Source organism: Nothobranchius furzeri, chromosome 4 (assembly GCF_043380555.1).
Source record: "Nothobranchius furzeri strain GRZ-AD chromosome 4, NfurGRZ-RIMD1, whole genome shotgun sequence".
NCBI lineage: Eukaryota > Metazoa > Chordata > Actinopteri > Cyprinodontiformes > Nothobranchiidae > Nothobranchius > Nothobranchius furzeri.
The window spans coordinates 2,877,111-2,892,743 of record NC_091744.1 but is presented as its reverse complement, the minus strand read 5'-3'; the positions used below and the strand labels follow the sequence as shown (position 1 = coordinate 2,892,743).

The 15,633-nt window shown below is 42.3% G+C and overlaps 1 protein-coding gene across 1 annotated transcript in view; it reads left to right on the top strand.

Moving 5' to 3' along the window:
• LOC107391086 (tumor suppressor candidate 3) overlaps nt 1–15,633 on the top strand; it is a 117,372-nt gene that overhangs the window by 100,305 nt on the left and 1,434 nt on the right. Inside the window, exon 9 of the mRNA XM_054743553.1 lies at nt 15,100–15,190. Within this exon, the coding sequence (XP_054599528.1) occupies nt 15,100–15,190 (91 nt within the window). The remainder of the gene's footprint in view (nt 1–15,099; nt 15,191–15,633) is intronic.

Below are 15,633 nucleotides of genomic sequence, written 5' to 3'. Positions count from 1 at the left end.
CTGTCATCTCGATAATGAGATCACGGATACAAGCGGCCAAAATGAGTTTTCTCCGCAGGGTGTCTGGGATCTCCCTTAGAGATAGGGTGGGAAGCTCAGTCATCCGGGAGGGGCTCGGAGTAGATCTACTACTCCTCCATGTTGAGAAGAGCCAGTTGAGCTGGCTCGGGTATCTGGTCAGGATGCCTCCCTGGTGAGGTTTTCTGGGCACGTCCAACGGGAGGACCATTGCGCGAAACGGACAACGAGATGGTCCCAATAGTTGCTTTCGGTCTGAAACGTATTATTGGTGGAAGTTTATAGAGAAATGTAAGAAAACCATTTCATTATTATTCATTTTAAATTTCCACAATATATTAATAGCTTAGGTATGTTGGGACGTTGTTAACTCATTCGCTGCCAGTCGTTTCCTGATCGGTAAACCCTTCGCTGCCAGCGTTTCTCACTGTTTTTACAGTTTTTTTAAGAGACACAAACGTTGCACGCTAGGATGATGTCGACGCCAAAACAAAGCGGAGACTCACCTCTTACATCAGGAAGAATCCGTGCATTTCGAGCGTCATCCTTTCTTTCATAATCCGTTGTTGAACTGTGATCGGCAGAAGCTTTTTTGTTTCGCTCCTCACTTTCTTTTACAGCAGAGGCCCAAAACGATCTCCAAACACATGGATTTTCTGCTTCCTGATCATGCGACGTGTGACGTATGCAGATGAAGATCGGCTTTAGAGCTGAGATGTTTGTTTTCATGGTGCGGGGGCTCGTTCCGATGCCCACATAGTCAAAAAAAAAATGCAAAGTCGTCATTTGCAGTAAATGAGTTAAGAGGGATGAAAAAAATGTTGAGGTAAATGTGTAAAATGACAACATTCATGAATGATGTCCTACCAGGCTCCCGTACAAGGAAACATGGCATCTAATGGGCCATTCCCATCAGTACCGGGTCGGCCCGGGCCGAGTAGCCCCAGTCGGCCCCAGCCTGGCCCGGTTGATTCCCCACATCCTTGCCTTAAGCCCATGTGGGCTGATTCTACCCACCAATCAGAGGCTTGCTCTAATGGAAGGTGTGAATTTGCTGTCAGCAGTGGGTGTGTTGGCCCTGGTCGGCCTGAAGCAGACCCCCTCGAGAAGAGGGCTGAGAATGAGCCTTGGTTGGCCCGGAAAAATACCAGGCCACCCAGATATGTAAACAACCTACGCTACCCGGCCCGGGCCGACCCGGTACAGATGGGAAGGGCCCATAATATGGCGTCGCCCAGAGACTTGTACCTCCTCACTTGTATTTTAGACCCGAATTTTATGGTTATGTTACAAACCCGCCAATATTATTCAACAACAGGATATCATTTAATTCACGTTCAACAGCATTTTTGCAGAGAATAATGGTAAAAACTACACCTCATCTCTTTAAACAAGTTTCCCAGGAATTCTAATTAAGCTTTTTACACTTTTATAATAACTATCCATCCATTCATTTTCTTCCTCTTATCCGAGTCAGCAGTCTAAATCGAGAGGTCCAGACTTCCCTCTACCACTTGGGCCAGCTCTTCTGGGGGAATTCCAATGCATTCCCTGGCCAGGTGAGAGACATAGTTCTTTAGGCCTCCTCCCTGTTGGACGTGCCTGAGAAACCTCACCAGGGAGGTGTCCAGGAGACATCCTAATCAGATGCCCGAGCCATCTCAAATAGCTCTTCTCGATGTGGAGGAGCAGCAGATCTACTCCAAGCCCCTCCCGGATGACCGAGCTTCTCACCATGTCTCTAAGGGAGAACCCAGCCACCCTGCAAAGAAAACTCATTTTGGCCGCTTCTTTCCGTGATCTCGTTCTTCCAGTCACTACTCAAAGCTCTTGACCAAAGGTGAGAGTAGGAACATAAATTGACAGGTAAATCGAGAGCTTTGCCTTCTGGCTCACCAATCCGCCCATCGATTTCACGCTCCATCTTTCCGTCACTCATTAACAAGACCCCGAGATACTTAAACTCCTCCACTTGGGGCAGGACCTCATCCCTGACCTGGAGAAGGCATTCTACCCTTTTCTGAATCAATTGCCCAAGAATACTAATTAAACTATTTTTTTTTATCTTTTATTTTCATTTATTGACATTAAAATAAAAATACAGTCAGAACTAAATTGCTGCAAGCCAAAATGAAAAAGGGGACAGAAAGAAGAAAAACTTATGTTGTCTGCCCCTTTTAACTAAAATAGCATTAATACAAATATTTACACTTTTAATATAAGTAAAATATAAAAAACTGATGAAAAATAACTTTTTCTAAGTATTTTTAGTTAGCTTTATGATTTTAGTGGGCATAGAAATGTCTTGTCAGAATAAAAACATAATTTGTCTGAAGAAAGTAGTGTGGCTTGAATACAAAACGGGTTATTTGTTGATTACCAAACATTTACAATATGTCCGGAAATTAAATAAAACATTAGAATAGTGTCTGTGAAATTCTGTAAGCACAAGAGCAAATACGGTATCTCTATCCTGCAGCTTTTGCAACATGTCCAATCACAGATGCTTTCAACCATTTGAATGACATGTCTGAAAAATGTAGATTAATCTATTATCTATTTAGTATTCACATTTTGCTTTCTGTGATAGCAGCACTCACACTGATGAAAATCCTAAAGGCTCTGCTTGGTCTTCTTTGATCTTAAGTTGTTATTGCAGCTTTGAGGTGCATTTGGCCTCATTATCCTGCTTCTGCATGAATCTTCCTACACAAAGATGCAAAGCAGAAGGTATATCATGTCTCTAAAGAGCAGAATTCCACCTCTCCTGGATCATGCTGAAGCTTATTTGCTGCTGATGTCTGGCTATAGATTTGCAAAATGCGAACAGTCCTTCTATATTTTATTTTCCGTCTTTGTTTTGATGTATTAAGTCATTCATGTTTTGTGTCCTCTGGGATGACAAATATAAAGAAATAAAAATGAGAATTCAGATATTTGATAGTTTGCACCAGTTCTGAGTTTTAAGCAGTCCAAACAGAAGCACTACTTTGCATCCAGTCTTAAGATTATGTAGCCCTAACAGATATGTCCTGCACATTAGTGCTATTTGGGCACCAGCCTTCAATAGAGCTCCGGGAGTTGACGTCACTTTTCCCGGCATGCAACAGTTCAAATCAAAACGGCGCCATATTGGCAGGCAGAAGCCGGCAGCTGGACTATTTGTTAATGTCAGAAAACTCAATCAAACGGGAAATATGGTAGATTCCTGTTGTGCCCCAGGATGCAGAACAGACACGGACGACATAAGGAATGAGCCGTCTACAGGATTCCCCAAGATCCGGAGCACCGCAAACGTTGGATCATTGTAATAAAACGCACTAGTGACCGGGCTAAAATGAAGCTGTGGGATCCCGAGAGTAAAGGTTTTCACTTATGCAGCGACCGCTTCATATCAGGTACTTAAACCAACGTTTCTCAACTGTGTATGGTATTTATTTTAAATGCTTTAATTATGATTCTTAGTGGGCTTCCTAATCTTATTTTGGCGTGGCTTTTTCTGTCTTATTACTCATAGCAACAAGTAAACGTCACGTAAAACGTTGCCTCGTGAGTTCTGCGTGCTGCCGTTTACGTGTTTTATGATGACAGCAATTAACCGGCTAAGCTGTATTTAATTTTTAAGCAATGGTTGATCAATTGTCAGATCACACACCGAGACTACTTACGTGTAAATCTGTTATTTGTCTGTCCATCCATCCATTTTCATCCGCGTATCCGGAGTCGGGTTGCGGGGGCAGTAGCGTGACTTCCCTCTCCCCAGCCGCCGGAGCCAGCTCCTCCGGGTAAATCCCAAGGGGTTCCCCGGTCAGGTCCGGTGTTGTGCCGGTAAGAAGCCCGCTCCGACAGCTTCTGGCGTCGGAGCGGGCAGTAGAGTCGAGAGTCCCAGACCTTCTCCCCAGCTCCTCCGGCCGGGGTAATCCCAAGGGGTTCCCCCGGCCAGGTCTGGTGTTGTGCCGGTAAGAAGTCTGCTCCGACATCTTCTGGCGTTTTTAAAAATATCCCAGGGGCACGGTAAGGGTCGGAGATGTTTACTCTATTTAATTTCTGACTATATAAAACGATTTCTTCTGTTTTAAAGTGTGAAGTAAACTCCGACGAAGTAAAATCCAAGCGGATCCCGTTCATGTTCATGGTTACATCCGTGTTTGTTTACCTTTTTTGCATGCCAAAATGGCGTCCACTAACTGAGAGTCACGTGGGGTCCGGAGCTCTATACACTCACCAAAATATTTGTGCTTTATATCCTAAACATGTTACACCAAATGATCTAAGTGTATCAAATGTATTGCCAAACAACAGAAATACCATGTTGCTGTACATACTGATCTATACTATAGGTCCTAACTTAAACTTATAACTTACAATCTGGGGTATTTTGTATCAGACACCACCATCTAGTGGCTGATAAATGTATCACACCTTAAGCCGTTGTTTTCGTATTTACGGCCAAAAGCGCACCTCTCATTCATCTATGTACACCTCTAATAGACTCCTGAGGCAATCTACAAAACTGCAAGGTGTAAGATGCTGGCAGGGAAAGCCCCCTTACTCCCCCTCCTCCCCCTCCTCCTCTTCCTCCTCCTCCCGTGTACAACATCTAATCTATCTCATAAAATTCATTTCTATTGTTTGAAAGAAGAGATGCTCAATCTGAGGTCCCAAGATATTTGACAAAAGTACTCAGCTTGGCTTTTATTTACCCTTTTTCTTCTCTACATCGCAGTAATACTTTGTGCTTGAAGATATAATACGATTGAAGACTGAAAACTATACACAACCCTTATTTATTTTACAGAAAGGAGCTCTGAGAATCATCAGTTTTAGTGGCTGTAGAGATCCATCGAACCCATTGTTTATTAAATATAAATTACTGAAATTTCATGATTTAAAAGACTGGAAAATCATACAAACCATGTATAAAGCCAATTTAGGTACTCTGCTAACAAACACTCAGGGGATATTTGAAAAGAGAACTAGTAATTACATGCTGAAAGAAACTGATGTTACAAAACCTAGATTTAGAACTAAAATTAAAGAATGGAATATATCTGTAAATGGTGTTAAATTATGGAATAACCTTAAAAGGGAAATAAAAAAAACTAATTTAATATATTCAAAAAATGTACCAAATTGAGTGTAATAAATAATTATGAAAATGTCAATTAAATCAATGATCATGATCGCACTGGAATTTAGAACAGGAAAAAGTTTAAAATGAATCTGTAGTGTGTCTGACAATTGGTAATTATATTTAAATTGATTATTTCTTCTGGAAAAGGGGGCAGAAATTATGTTTTTCTTCATTCTGCTCCTTTTTGTTCAAATTTGATTTTTTGTTATGTATTTCTTATTGTTTATACGTTTTATTTGTTTTCATTTTGAATGAAATAAACAGATATTTTCAACTAATTACTCTATTTAAGGCCATTTAGTAGCACAGCCGGTTTATATTTGTGCTCCTAATGAGATAGGCTTAACCTCAAACGTTTATTGATTTCATCCCTTTGCTTTTAAGAGGCCATTATATCACCGTCTGAATTGAGCCAAGTCATACAGTCAAAAGAGGGATTTACCATCTTTGTCAAGGAGCGAAATTATTCAGCTTAAACAACTTGTCATTTCGCCAAGGTCTTAAATCGCCTCGCTTATTGAAACGCTTAGTACGTGAGTATTTGGGACTGTCATTATCCATGGATACATGCTGAGATCTTTGTCATATTTGATGAGCAAAGGGAAATGTGCTGCTTTGGACTTAATGAAGAAGCATACATGCCGCAGAACACACACACACAGACATTTAGGCCCTTACATAGATCGGGCAACTCATGGAACACGCAAGGGAAGGGCTCACCCGTGGAGACCCACAATCAAATATGCATTACTGGCAATGAAGTCAGCCACTGTAGGGCTGTTTTTTGTAACATTGTTTATCAGTATATCTTGGAATGATTTTCTGTGTGGACTTTAAATAAATTCTGATCTCTCCAGAATGACTAAATAAATAATGACTTACATTCATGGCTGAATACCCACACCATGTAAAGAACCCACTTGTGCATAGAGAGTGTGTAAGAGTGCTTTGGTTGGGACTATATAAATATACAGACAACGTCACAACAGCCCAAGTGCTAAGACACCGTGTGACACCGTGTGATGGTAGCAAACTTAGATTTCTAAATTAATGCATTTCAGACCACATTATCATTGACGCACAGAGACCAAACAAACCACCAAGCCACACATACACAGTGATTGACACTAAGCAACCAGTTAACAGATTCCCAAACAAACCTTTTGTTCTGACTTTACCCCCCCCCCCCCTCTCTCTCTCTCTCTCTCTCTTGTTCTCTCTCTCTTCCCCTCTCTGTCTAACACCTGTAGACACACACTGTGAGGATATCTCACCATGTAGTCTTCAGGAGAAGTACTCACCCTAATCCCTGATTAACAATATCAGTTGGTGGTGACAGTTTAATTTAACACAGTGCCTCTTTAGGATTAGAAACTGCATGACGATGTGTGCAAACACTCGTACGCCTATGTATATTTAACTTTTGGAATAGCTGCTAGGGAACATGATACCGGCTTCAAATGCCATTATTTGCATCACATTAGCGTATATATACTTTGAAGACTTGTAAGGAAATCTGATAAAGAAATCAAATTTTTTTAAGTTTATGTATTTCTTTTCTTGATGATGATGGACATTATGCCTATAGGTACCATATTCATGTAACCACACTCATGTATCTCACTTTCACCATAGCAGAAATGGCAAAAACCAACAAATACCACAAGTCATTAGACTGAACTTCTCATTTTCTAGCTTCCTCACTAGGGGTGTGTTTTGGAAGCATCTGCCAATACAATATATCACAATATTGGGGAGACAATAGGATATGTTGTAAACTTAAAGTCAGATGATTTTCGCGGTTTTTTAGATTGAATTAAATTGGAAAACTCAGGTGAGACGCTTCCAAAACACATTCAATGTTATCACAAGATTTTGTTGTTATGTCAGAATTAAGGCAGTAAAGAAATGCTGATTTCTAAGTGCAGCCAAGGTGTTGAGGGGATCTGTTGTGGTGGTCTGAGGATTGGGTCTCTGCTTTTCGCAGATGATGTGGTCCTGTTGGCTTCATCAGAACATGATCTCCGGCTTTCACTGGAGTGATTCGCAGCCGAGTGTGAAGCAGATGGGATGAGAATCAGCTCCTCTAAATCCGAGACCATGGTCTTGAGTCAGAAAGGGGTAGAATGTCTTCTCTAGGTCAGGGATGAGTTCCTGCCACAAGTGGAGGAGTTCAAGTATCTCAAGGTCTTGTTCACAAGTGAGGAAAAGCTGGAGCATGAGATTGATAAGCGGATTGGTGCTGTGTCTGCAGTAATACAAGCATTATATCATGTGTCGTGATAAAAAGAAAGCTGAGCCAGAAGTTGAAGCTCTCGATTTACCAGTTGATCTACGTTCCTACCCTCACCTATGAGCTTTGGGTAGTGACCCAAAGAACGAGATCGCAGAAACAAGCAACCAAAATGAGTTTTCCCTGCAGGGTGGCTTGGTTCTCCCTTAGAGATAGGGTGAGAACCTCGGTCATCCGGGAGGGGCTCGGGGTAGACCCGCTGCTCCTCCACCTCATGAGGAGCCGGTTGAGGTGGCTTGGGCATCTGATTAGGATGCCTCCGGGGCACCTCAAGGTTTTCTGGGCACGTCCAACTGGGAGGTGGCCTAAAGGGAGACCCAGGACATGTTGGAGGGACTATGTCTCTTACCTGGCTTGGGAACGCCTTAGGATACCCCTGGAAGAGCTAGCTCAAGTGGCTGGGGTAAGGGAAGTCTGGGCTTCTAGACTTAAGCTGCTGCCCCCGCAACCCGACTCTGGATAAATGGAAGGAAACGGATGGATGGAATAGTGTTTTGTATTTGACTAGTGAACACTGGAATGCAGATGTTAATGGTTTTGTAGTTTGCAAGGAGGAACTTTTGTGGTCTTCATCCTCAGGTAGATTGGGATTGACGAGCTTTAGAGAACAAGTCAATGTCTTGGGTTTGAAATGCTTGGTTTTTGGTCTACAACAGTGTTGTTTATGAATAGACTTTTTCTTTATGATGGGATCATTAATGCTTCTCAGGTCACCTGTCAGTGTGTGTCATTATTCAAGAGTGAGTGTGTTCAGCTGTGTGTAAATATGGATGTTTGTGTATATGAACTTTTGATGTGAAGGGGAGAGGATGCCTTCAGTGTGTAGCCTGTCTAAACCCTTCAAGCACAGTCTATTTGAAGACAGATCAAAGAGAGTTGCATCAGCAGCTGCTCCACAGATGTGTGTGAGAAGATTTAAATGGATAACTTTGGGCTGTAATCAAATAGTCTAACAAGTTATTGTCTGATTATTACAATGCATGAGTTAGATTGTCAGCTATCCAGAACAATGCTGTACATATATGTAAATTCAAAAGTGTGGATTTGGTAATTAGAAGTGTTAATTAACAAATAATCCATAGTTTGGGATGTTTTTCACAGTTAAGTTTATGATATATGTTATCGGCGAAAGCTGTTAAAGCAAGCTACTTTTTAAGATGTAAAAAGGAAACTATTCTAAGGTCCAACCTCTTCCTTCAGGATTACCACTAGAGTAGGGATTAAAGTGCTCCATCGTGGCGACGGAAATCCGTCAGTTGGAATAATCCGAAAAAAGTTTCGTCAAAATCTCTTCTCGCGCTCGCTTGGGTTTAGTAGTCTCTCTCTCGCTTTCTCTCTCTCTCTCTCTCTCTCTCTCTCTCTCTCTCTCTTTCTCGCTCTCTCTCTCGCTCTCTCTCTCTCTCGCTCTCTCTCTCTTGCTCTCTCTCTCGCTTCTAACAGAGCCAATAAAGCTCTGATATCACAATGAGAGTTAACGTGATGAGCGGAACCAGGACCCAAATTTCTGGTGGGCCGATCTGAAACTCCACCACTAAAGAGCCGAACCTTCCATATCCTGACCTAGAGTACTTTAATACTTATCATCTTTTTTACCTCAGAGAAATCTCAACACCCACACTATTAAACACTGTATGTGTACGGGTTATTCCAAATTTTTCAGAAAGAAGAATACTGACCTTAAAACCAATCAAAACCCGAATAGTGGCTCCGTGTAAATAATGTGAATTTTCAGTCAGATGAGAATTATTTGCTTCAATCCCTGCACTAGAGTCACAGAATCTGATGGTCTTGTAAAAAATACTATACCACTGCCTGAACACAATGGAGATTAAAAAGACCATAAAAACATAACATTCTTACATTTGTGACCCATAATTGGCTTCTTGTCTGCCATAAGTCCTAATTACCCATGTAATGATGTACCAATTCAGTATCGTATATAATATGGTGCAGCATTTTTAGATTTCTTGATTGGCGCCACCATCCTTCTGTTAAAGGACTCCCAGACTCCCACCGCCGACTGGATCAAGCCGCAATGTGGGCCACCAAGATCGTCGCTCTGTATATATTCCTCTTCATCCTTCTCCCTGACTGTCTTCGCCCGGTGTCCGGCCTGTACCAGTATGTGGCCACAGAGATCCTCAGACTCCGGTCCTCACACGCTGGTCCTCCACCTCCTGGGCTGCTGCTACATCCCGACATTGTTCTCCCTCCTCAGCAGAGATGCACACACCGGGGGGCCCGGAGAAGCTACAACATCAACGGAAATAAACCTCCATATTCCATCTGGTCTGTTACTCGTCGCCCTTCCAGGAGGCCTCCATGCTCCGTCGACCACTCTGCGCTAGCTTACCCAGCTAGGATGGCTAACGCTCCGGCTGGTCAACAGCCCTCCGTCGCCAACTTCGGCCTCCTCAATACCCTCTCCCTGACGAACATGGGCCACCATATTCTCGACCTCCTCTCCGATAATAACCTGGACTTTCACTGCCTGGTTGAAACGTGGCAACATCCCAATGACTTCTCCTCGCTCAACTACGCTACTCCTCAGGGCTATGTTTACACATCTAAATCCTGCGGGGAGGCGGTCTCGCTGTAATTCATCTTGAGAGTTGGAAAGTCCTCTTCGTGCCTGTCCCTCCGCTCAGCTCTATGGAGTGCCTGGCGCTTCAGCTCCCTGGACCCACTCCCACCATCATTGCTGTTATTTACCGTCCCCCTAAACTGCATTCTGACTTTCTATCCCAGTTTGCTTCACTCCTAGCCCATTTATCCACTCTGTCATCCAAAATAATGCTGCTGGGTGACTTCAATATTCACATGGACAATAACACGCTCCCCATCACTAAGGACTTTTGTTCATGTCTCCATAGTCATGGATTTTACCAACACATCAATATTCCGACCCACAACAAAGGACACATCCTAGACTTAATCTGCTGCTCCGGTCTCATTCCTCTCAACTGCTTAGCTACTGATCTCCACATATCCGACCACTTCTTTCTTTCATTTTCTCTCCAACTACGTGTTAGCCATACTAAGACACCTAGGGATGGGTACCTTTGACATTTGAATCGATTTGGTACTAATACCCGGTACCTACGAATCGATACCGGTACTTAACGGTACCAATTTTCGATACTTTTGAGTGTTTATTATTTTAATTCTTTTATAATTACATTTATATTTTTCTCAATATATAACAATATTTGATAAATATCACGATAAATAACATTCAACTGTTTGTATTTTAACATCGTCCTTGTAGTTTTATAAGCTGATAATTTAACTGAAGCAAACATCTTTACTGTGAACTAAATTTACTGTGTATCTTCTTTCCTTTTGCCGTCTTTTTTCATTTGATTTTTCCTACTGGGAAGTTAGAATTTCCGAGGAGAAAGCGAACGCACCATTAGCTGATAACAACGGTGGCAATGGAAGCTAACATATCAAGCTAACGTTATCTTTAACAGTTTATTTAACTGCTGGAGCAGATTAAAATGATGATGCCTCACACTTAGATCGTTGTCGCTGGTTTCATCTTCACCCAATCAACCGTCGCATTTAGTAAAGTGAAGCCAAACTGTAGAGCGCGTTCATGTTTATCTAGTCAGAAATTTGGAGTTCCGAGGAGAAAGCGAACGCACCATTAGCGAAATGGAAGCTAACATATCAAGGTAACGTTATCTTAAACATTTTATTTACCTACCGGAGCAGATTAAGATGAGGATGTCTCACTTAGATCGTTGTCTGTCGCTGGTTTCATCATCACCCAGTTACCCATCACATTTAGTGAAGTGGACCCAAGCATTAGCGTGCGTTCTTTCTACCCATGCTGCTCTGTTTACAACTCGCTCGCAGGGGCCGACGACATAACGCTCTTGCGCATGCGCAGCTGTCTTGGCAAGTTCTCGTTATGAAGGACGGGTACCGAAACGAGGCACCTTTTGAAATGACGTGAATCGGTGCTCGGTCGGTACTATGGAATTCGGTCGGTACCTTAAAAAGTACCGAATTCGGTACCCATCCCTAGACACCACGTCTTATTCATTTTAGGAAAATCAACGACATCAATCTAGACACTCTCTCTTCACATCTTTCAACTATTCACTTCATTGACAAATTCTCCTCTCCCGATGAACTGACTAACTACTACAATTCCAGCCTACAAAACATCCTTGACACCTTGGCTCCATTAAAAACCTGTACTGTGTGTTTTTCCACCTCTGCCCCCTGGTTCACATCTAACCTCAGAACATTAAAAGCTGAAGGACCCCAGCTGGAGCGCCTCTACAAGAGAACGAGCCTCTCTATACACAAAGACCTGTACATCGCCCACCTAGCCCGTTATAAGGATTCTATTTCTCATACCAAATCAGATTACTACTCCAGTCTCATCAACTATAACAACGGAAACTCCAAACCTCTTTTCTCAGTCCTCCATGAAATTTTCAATTCTCCCTCTTTACTACCCCCTCACTTCTACTCCACTGACACCTGTAATAGCATCCTTTCCTTTTTTAACCATAAAATCACCCAAATCCACCAGAGTCTTAGCCCGGCTGACCCCCACGTACTTCCCCCTGACGATCTCACATTCTTTGTATCCTTCTCAGACTTCTCAGTTCCTGATGCTTCTTATATCTCGGATTTAATATGCAAATCCAAGCCCACCACCTGTCAGCTTGACCCACTCCCATCCTCCCTGGTTAAATCCTGCCTCTCATCCCTGTTACCCTTCATTTGCTCCATTATTCATGCCTCCCTCCGGACTGGAATCGTTCCCTCACCCTTTAAAACTGCAGCTCTAACCTGGTTTCTCAAATAGCCCGGCTCAGACCCCAACAATTTCAATAACCTTCGCCCCATCTCCAACTTACCATTTATCTCTAAGACACTTGAAAAATTTGTTGCTAACCAACTACACTGTCATCTATCCAGCAACTTCCTCTACGAAGTCTTCCAGTCTGGTTTCCGCCCCCACCACAGCACAGAAACGGTTCTGATCAAAATCACAAACGACCTCCTTCTTGCAGCAGACTCAGGCCAGATTTCCATCCTCGTCCTACTCGATCTCAGTGCAGCATTTGACACCATCTCACACACAGTTCTACTCCATAGACTATCCACCATCAGCATTTCAAGAACTCCTCTAAATTGGTTCAAATCCTATCTATGTAATCGCACTCAATTTGTCCAACTGCGCACCTTCCACTCTAACCCCAAGCCAGTTACCTCTGGAGTTCCTCAGGGCTCAGTCTTAGGTTCCCTTCTCTTCATAATCTACTTACTCCCACTTGGCAATATCTTCAGGAAATTTAATATTCATTTTCACTGCTACGCCGATGACACCCAGCTCTACTTCTCTACCCAACCAACCCCCCGCTCCCTTCATCCTCCCTTCTCAGTTGCCTCACCGAAGTCAAATCCTGGTTTTCCTCCAACTTTCTACAGCTCATCAGTAATAAGACTGAGATCCTCCTCACTGGCACCAAGTCATCTCTATCCAAGACCAGTTCATTCTCACTCAGCTTCGACAACACCACACTTCTCCCCACCTCCAAAGCTAAGAGCTTGGGTGTCATCTTAGACAACACCTTATCCTTCATTCCTCATATTAACAACACAATAAAAACTGCTTATTTTCATCTTCACAATATCAATCTGCTCCGCCCCTCCCTCAGTCAGCACTCCACTGCTATTTTGGTCCACAGCCTGGTCACCAGTCGCATCGATTACTGTAATGCCCTCCTCTCTGGTCTTCCTCTAGAATCACTCAACAAGTTACAGTTAGTCCAAAATTCAGCTGCCCGGATAATCACTAAGACCTCCACTTTTGATCACATTACCCCTGTCCTGCAACAACTTCACTGGCTCCCTGTCAAATACAGAATTGACTATAAGATACTTCTTCATGCCTTTAAAGCCATCCATAATCTCGCTCCCCCTTATCTTTCTAATCTCTTCCACATTGTCACTCCCACTCGCTCTCTCCGATCATCATCTTCATCTTCCCTGTCTGTTCCTCACACTTGTCTCAGTACTATGGGAGCCAGAGCTTTCAGCCACTCAGCTCCAAAACTCTGGAACACTCTACCGCCTGACCTCCGCAATATAAACTCCTTCCCAACCTTCAAGTCTCAACTCAAAACTCAACATGTTCCGCCTGGCTTACTCATTGTAACTGTCCTCCTTCCATCTACTCTTTTTAGTCTATTATCCATTGCACTGCTCCGACTCTACTCTTGGGAATTACTCTTAGCATTTATTTCTTGTTGTTTGTATTGCTTGCTGTTCCTTATATTTTGTCTTGTACAGTGACCTTGAGAGCTTTGAAAGACGCTTGAAATAAAATGTATTATTATTATTGTTATTATTATTAAAAATTGGTCCAGTGTTCCACGGCTGGTTTTTAAAATAAAAATACTCATGAACTTGCACCATGTGTCCATTTTCCTTTTGTACTTCTCCTTTGGTGTTTCAGTTTTGCAAAGCAATTCTCTGTCAGCACAACAGGGGATGTAGACCTTTTCTGGTGGGTCCGCCTACCATTGGAGTGATGTATCTGGTTTATTTACGTCAGATGTAAATTCAGATTGAAATTTAGATTCTTGTGTTTATATTGGAATTTGTTGTTTCTAATTTGTTAAAGTTAAAAAAGAAAAGCTTGTAAAAACCAGTCCACTCAAGGAGCAATGTCCGACAGAACGAGTTTTCATTGAGCTGGAACTGCTTCATCTCGAGGAACAAAAACTTTGAGAACAAAGAATTAATTGGAAACAAAAACACAGCGGTGGAATGTCCGTCTACTGATGTTGCTGCTATTTTGGGACGGAGCAATAGCAGACGTGCATTCTGTTTCATTCAACAGATAGTTGAAAAATTGCGCACTACTTTGTACGTCCTTATGTGCTTGTCGGAGAGCTCTTGCCTTGACGGACAATGGTGCTGCGTGTCTTCCCACCTTCACAGACAAAGAAGTATTAACTAGGCTTCAGACTCGACTCGCCTGACTCATCTCTGGTGGAAGGCGACACACAGCCCTGCCAGGACATGCTGTGCTCATAGACAACAGGTCTGTCACCAAAATCAAATAGAAAATGTAAAACAAGGCAGAATATACCGTCGTACACTTGGTAGCCCGGCTCTGGCTTCCCTTTATTCGCTGAAAACACACAATTTGCACATATTTAAGTGGCCATCCTATGTGCTGAGGAGGGGTCAGAGGACAGTTTGATGGATGGATTATGATACAATCAAGAGTGCAAGGTTCCTAATGATTGATGATGTTTCTCCAGGATTGTATGTTTCAGATCAAAATTACTGAATGTTTTGATAAAACATTTAGTTTTTTGTTTGCCATCAGTATGTGAGGAGCATTCTAAGCAATAAGGCTAAAATGCCCAAGATACACATAAAATTTCCCACCTTTAAGGCACAAAAATCATTTTAAACTAATAATTCTCTTGAAAGAAACTTGTTTTTACTGTGCCCTTCTTAATTTGATTTTAACGAGTCCTTCCTAATTAAAGGTCACAAAAGGTATTTCCATGTGTGATTGTGACTAACAACCGGTATGGTTATGTCATCTTTGCAAATTGTTGTAGCTTTTTATTCCTAATCGTCTCTTTTATTTTGTATTTTCTCCCTGCAGTCATCTGCCTGGTTGGTCTTGGGCTCGTGGTGTTTTTCTTTAGCTTTCTTCTCTCCATCTTCAGGTCCAAGTATCACGGATACCCTTACAGGTAAATGCAGGATCAAATAGTCCCCTGCTCGTTCACCTCTGAGGCTGACACAAAGTAACTGCAAAGACTAAAAAAAAACCATTTTCTTAAACTAGACATCTATTTGGATTATTAGTTTGGTTTAGTTTGGTTTGTTCATTTCAACTCGCACTAACCAACAAGTATAAGACAGAAAAACAAGTTGAATCAAAAATCTGGAGTTTGATAGATTTCCCTTATGCTTTAAAGGACATTCCATGTGTGCTCACCCATTTCCCCATCCAACCGCATCATTAGAAGTCATGGAGCCATGGCTGATTCCCTAAAGTGGAAGTGTTGGAAATGTGTGGACAATAATTCCTTGTGGCTTAGTGAGCCAGAACAGCAGCAATTTGCTCTCACTTTTAGCTAAAGGTCAGCAGCACTACATAAAAAAAGACTTAATGTGAGACAGAAAATACTTC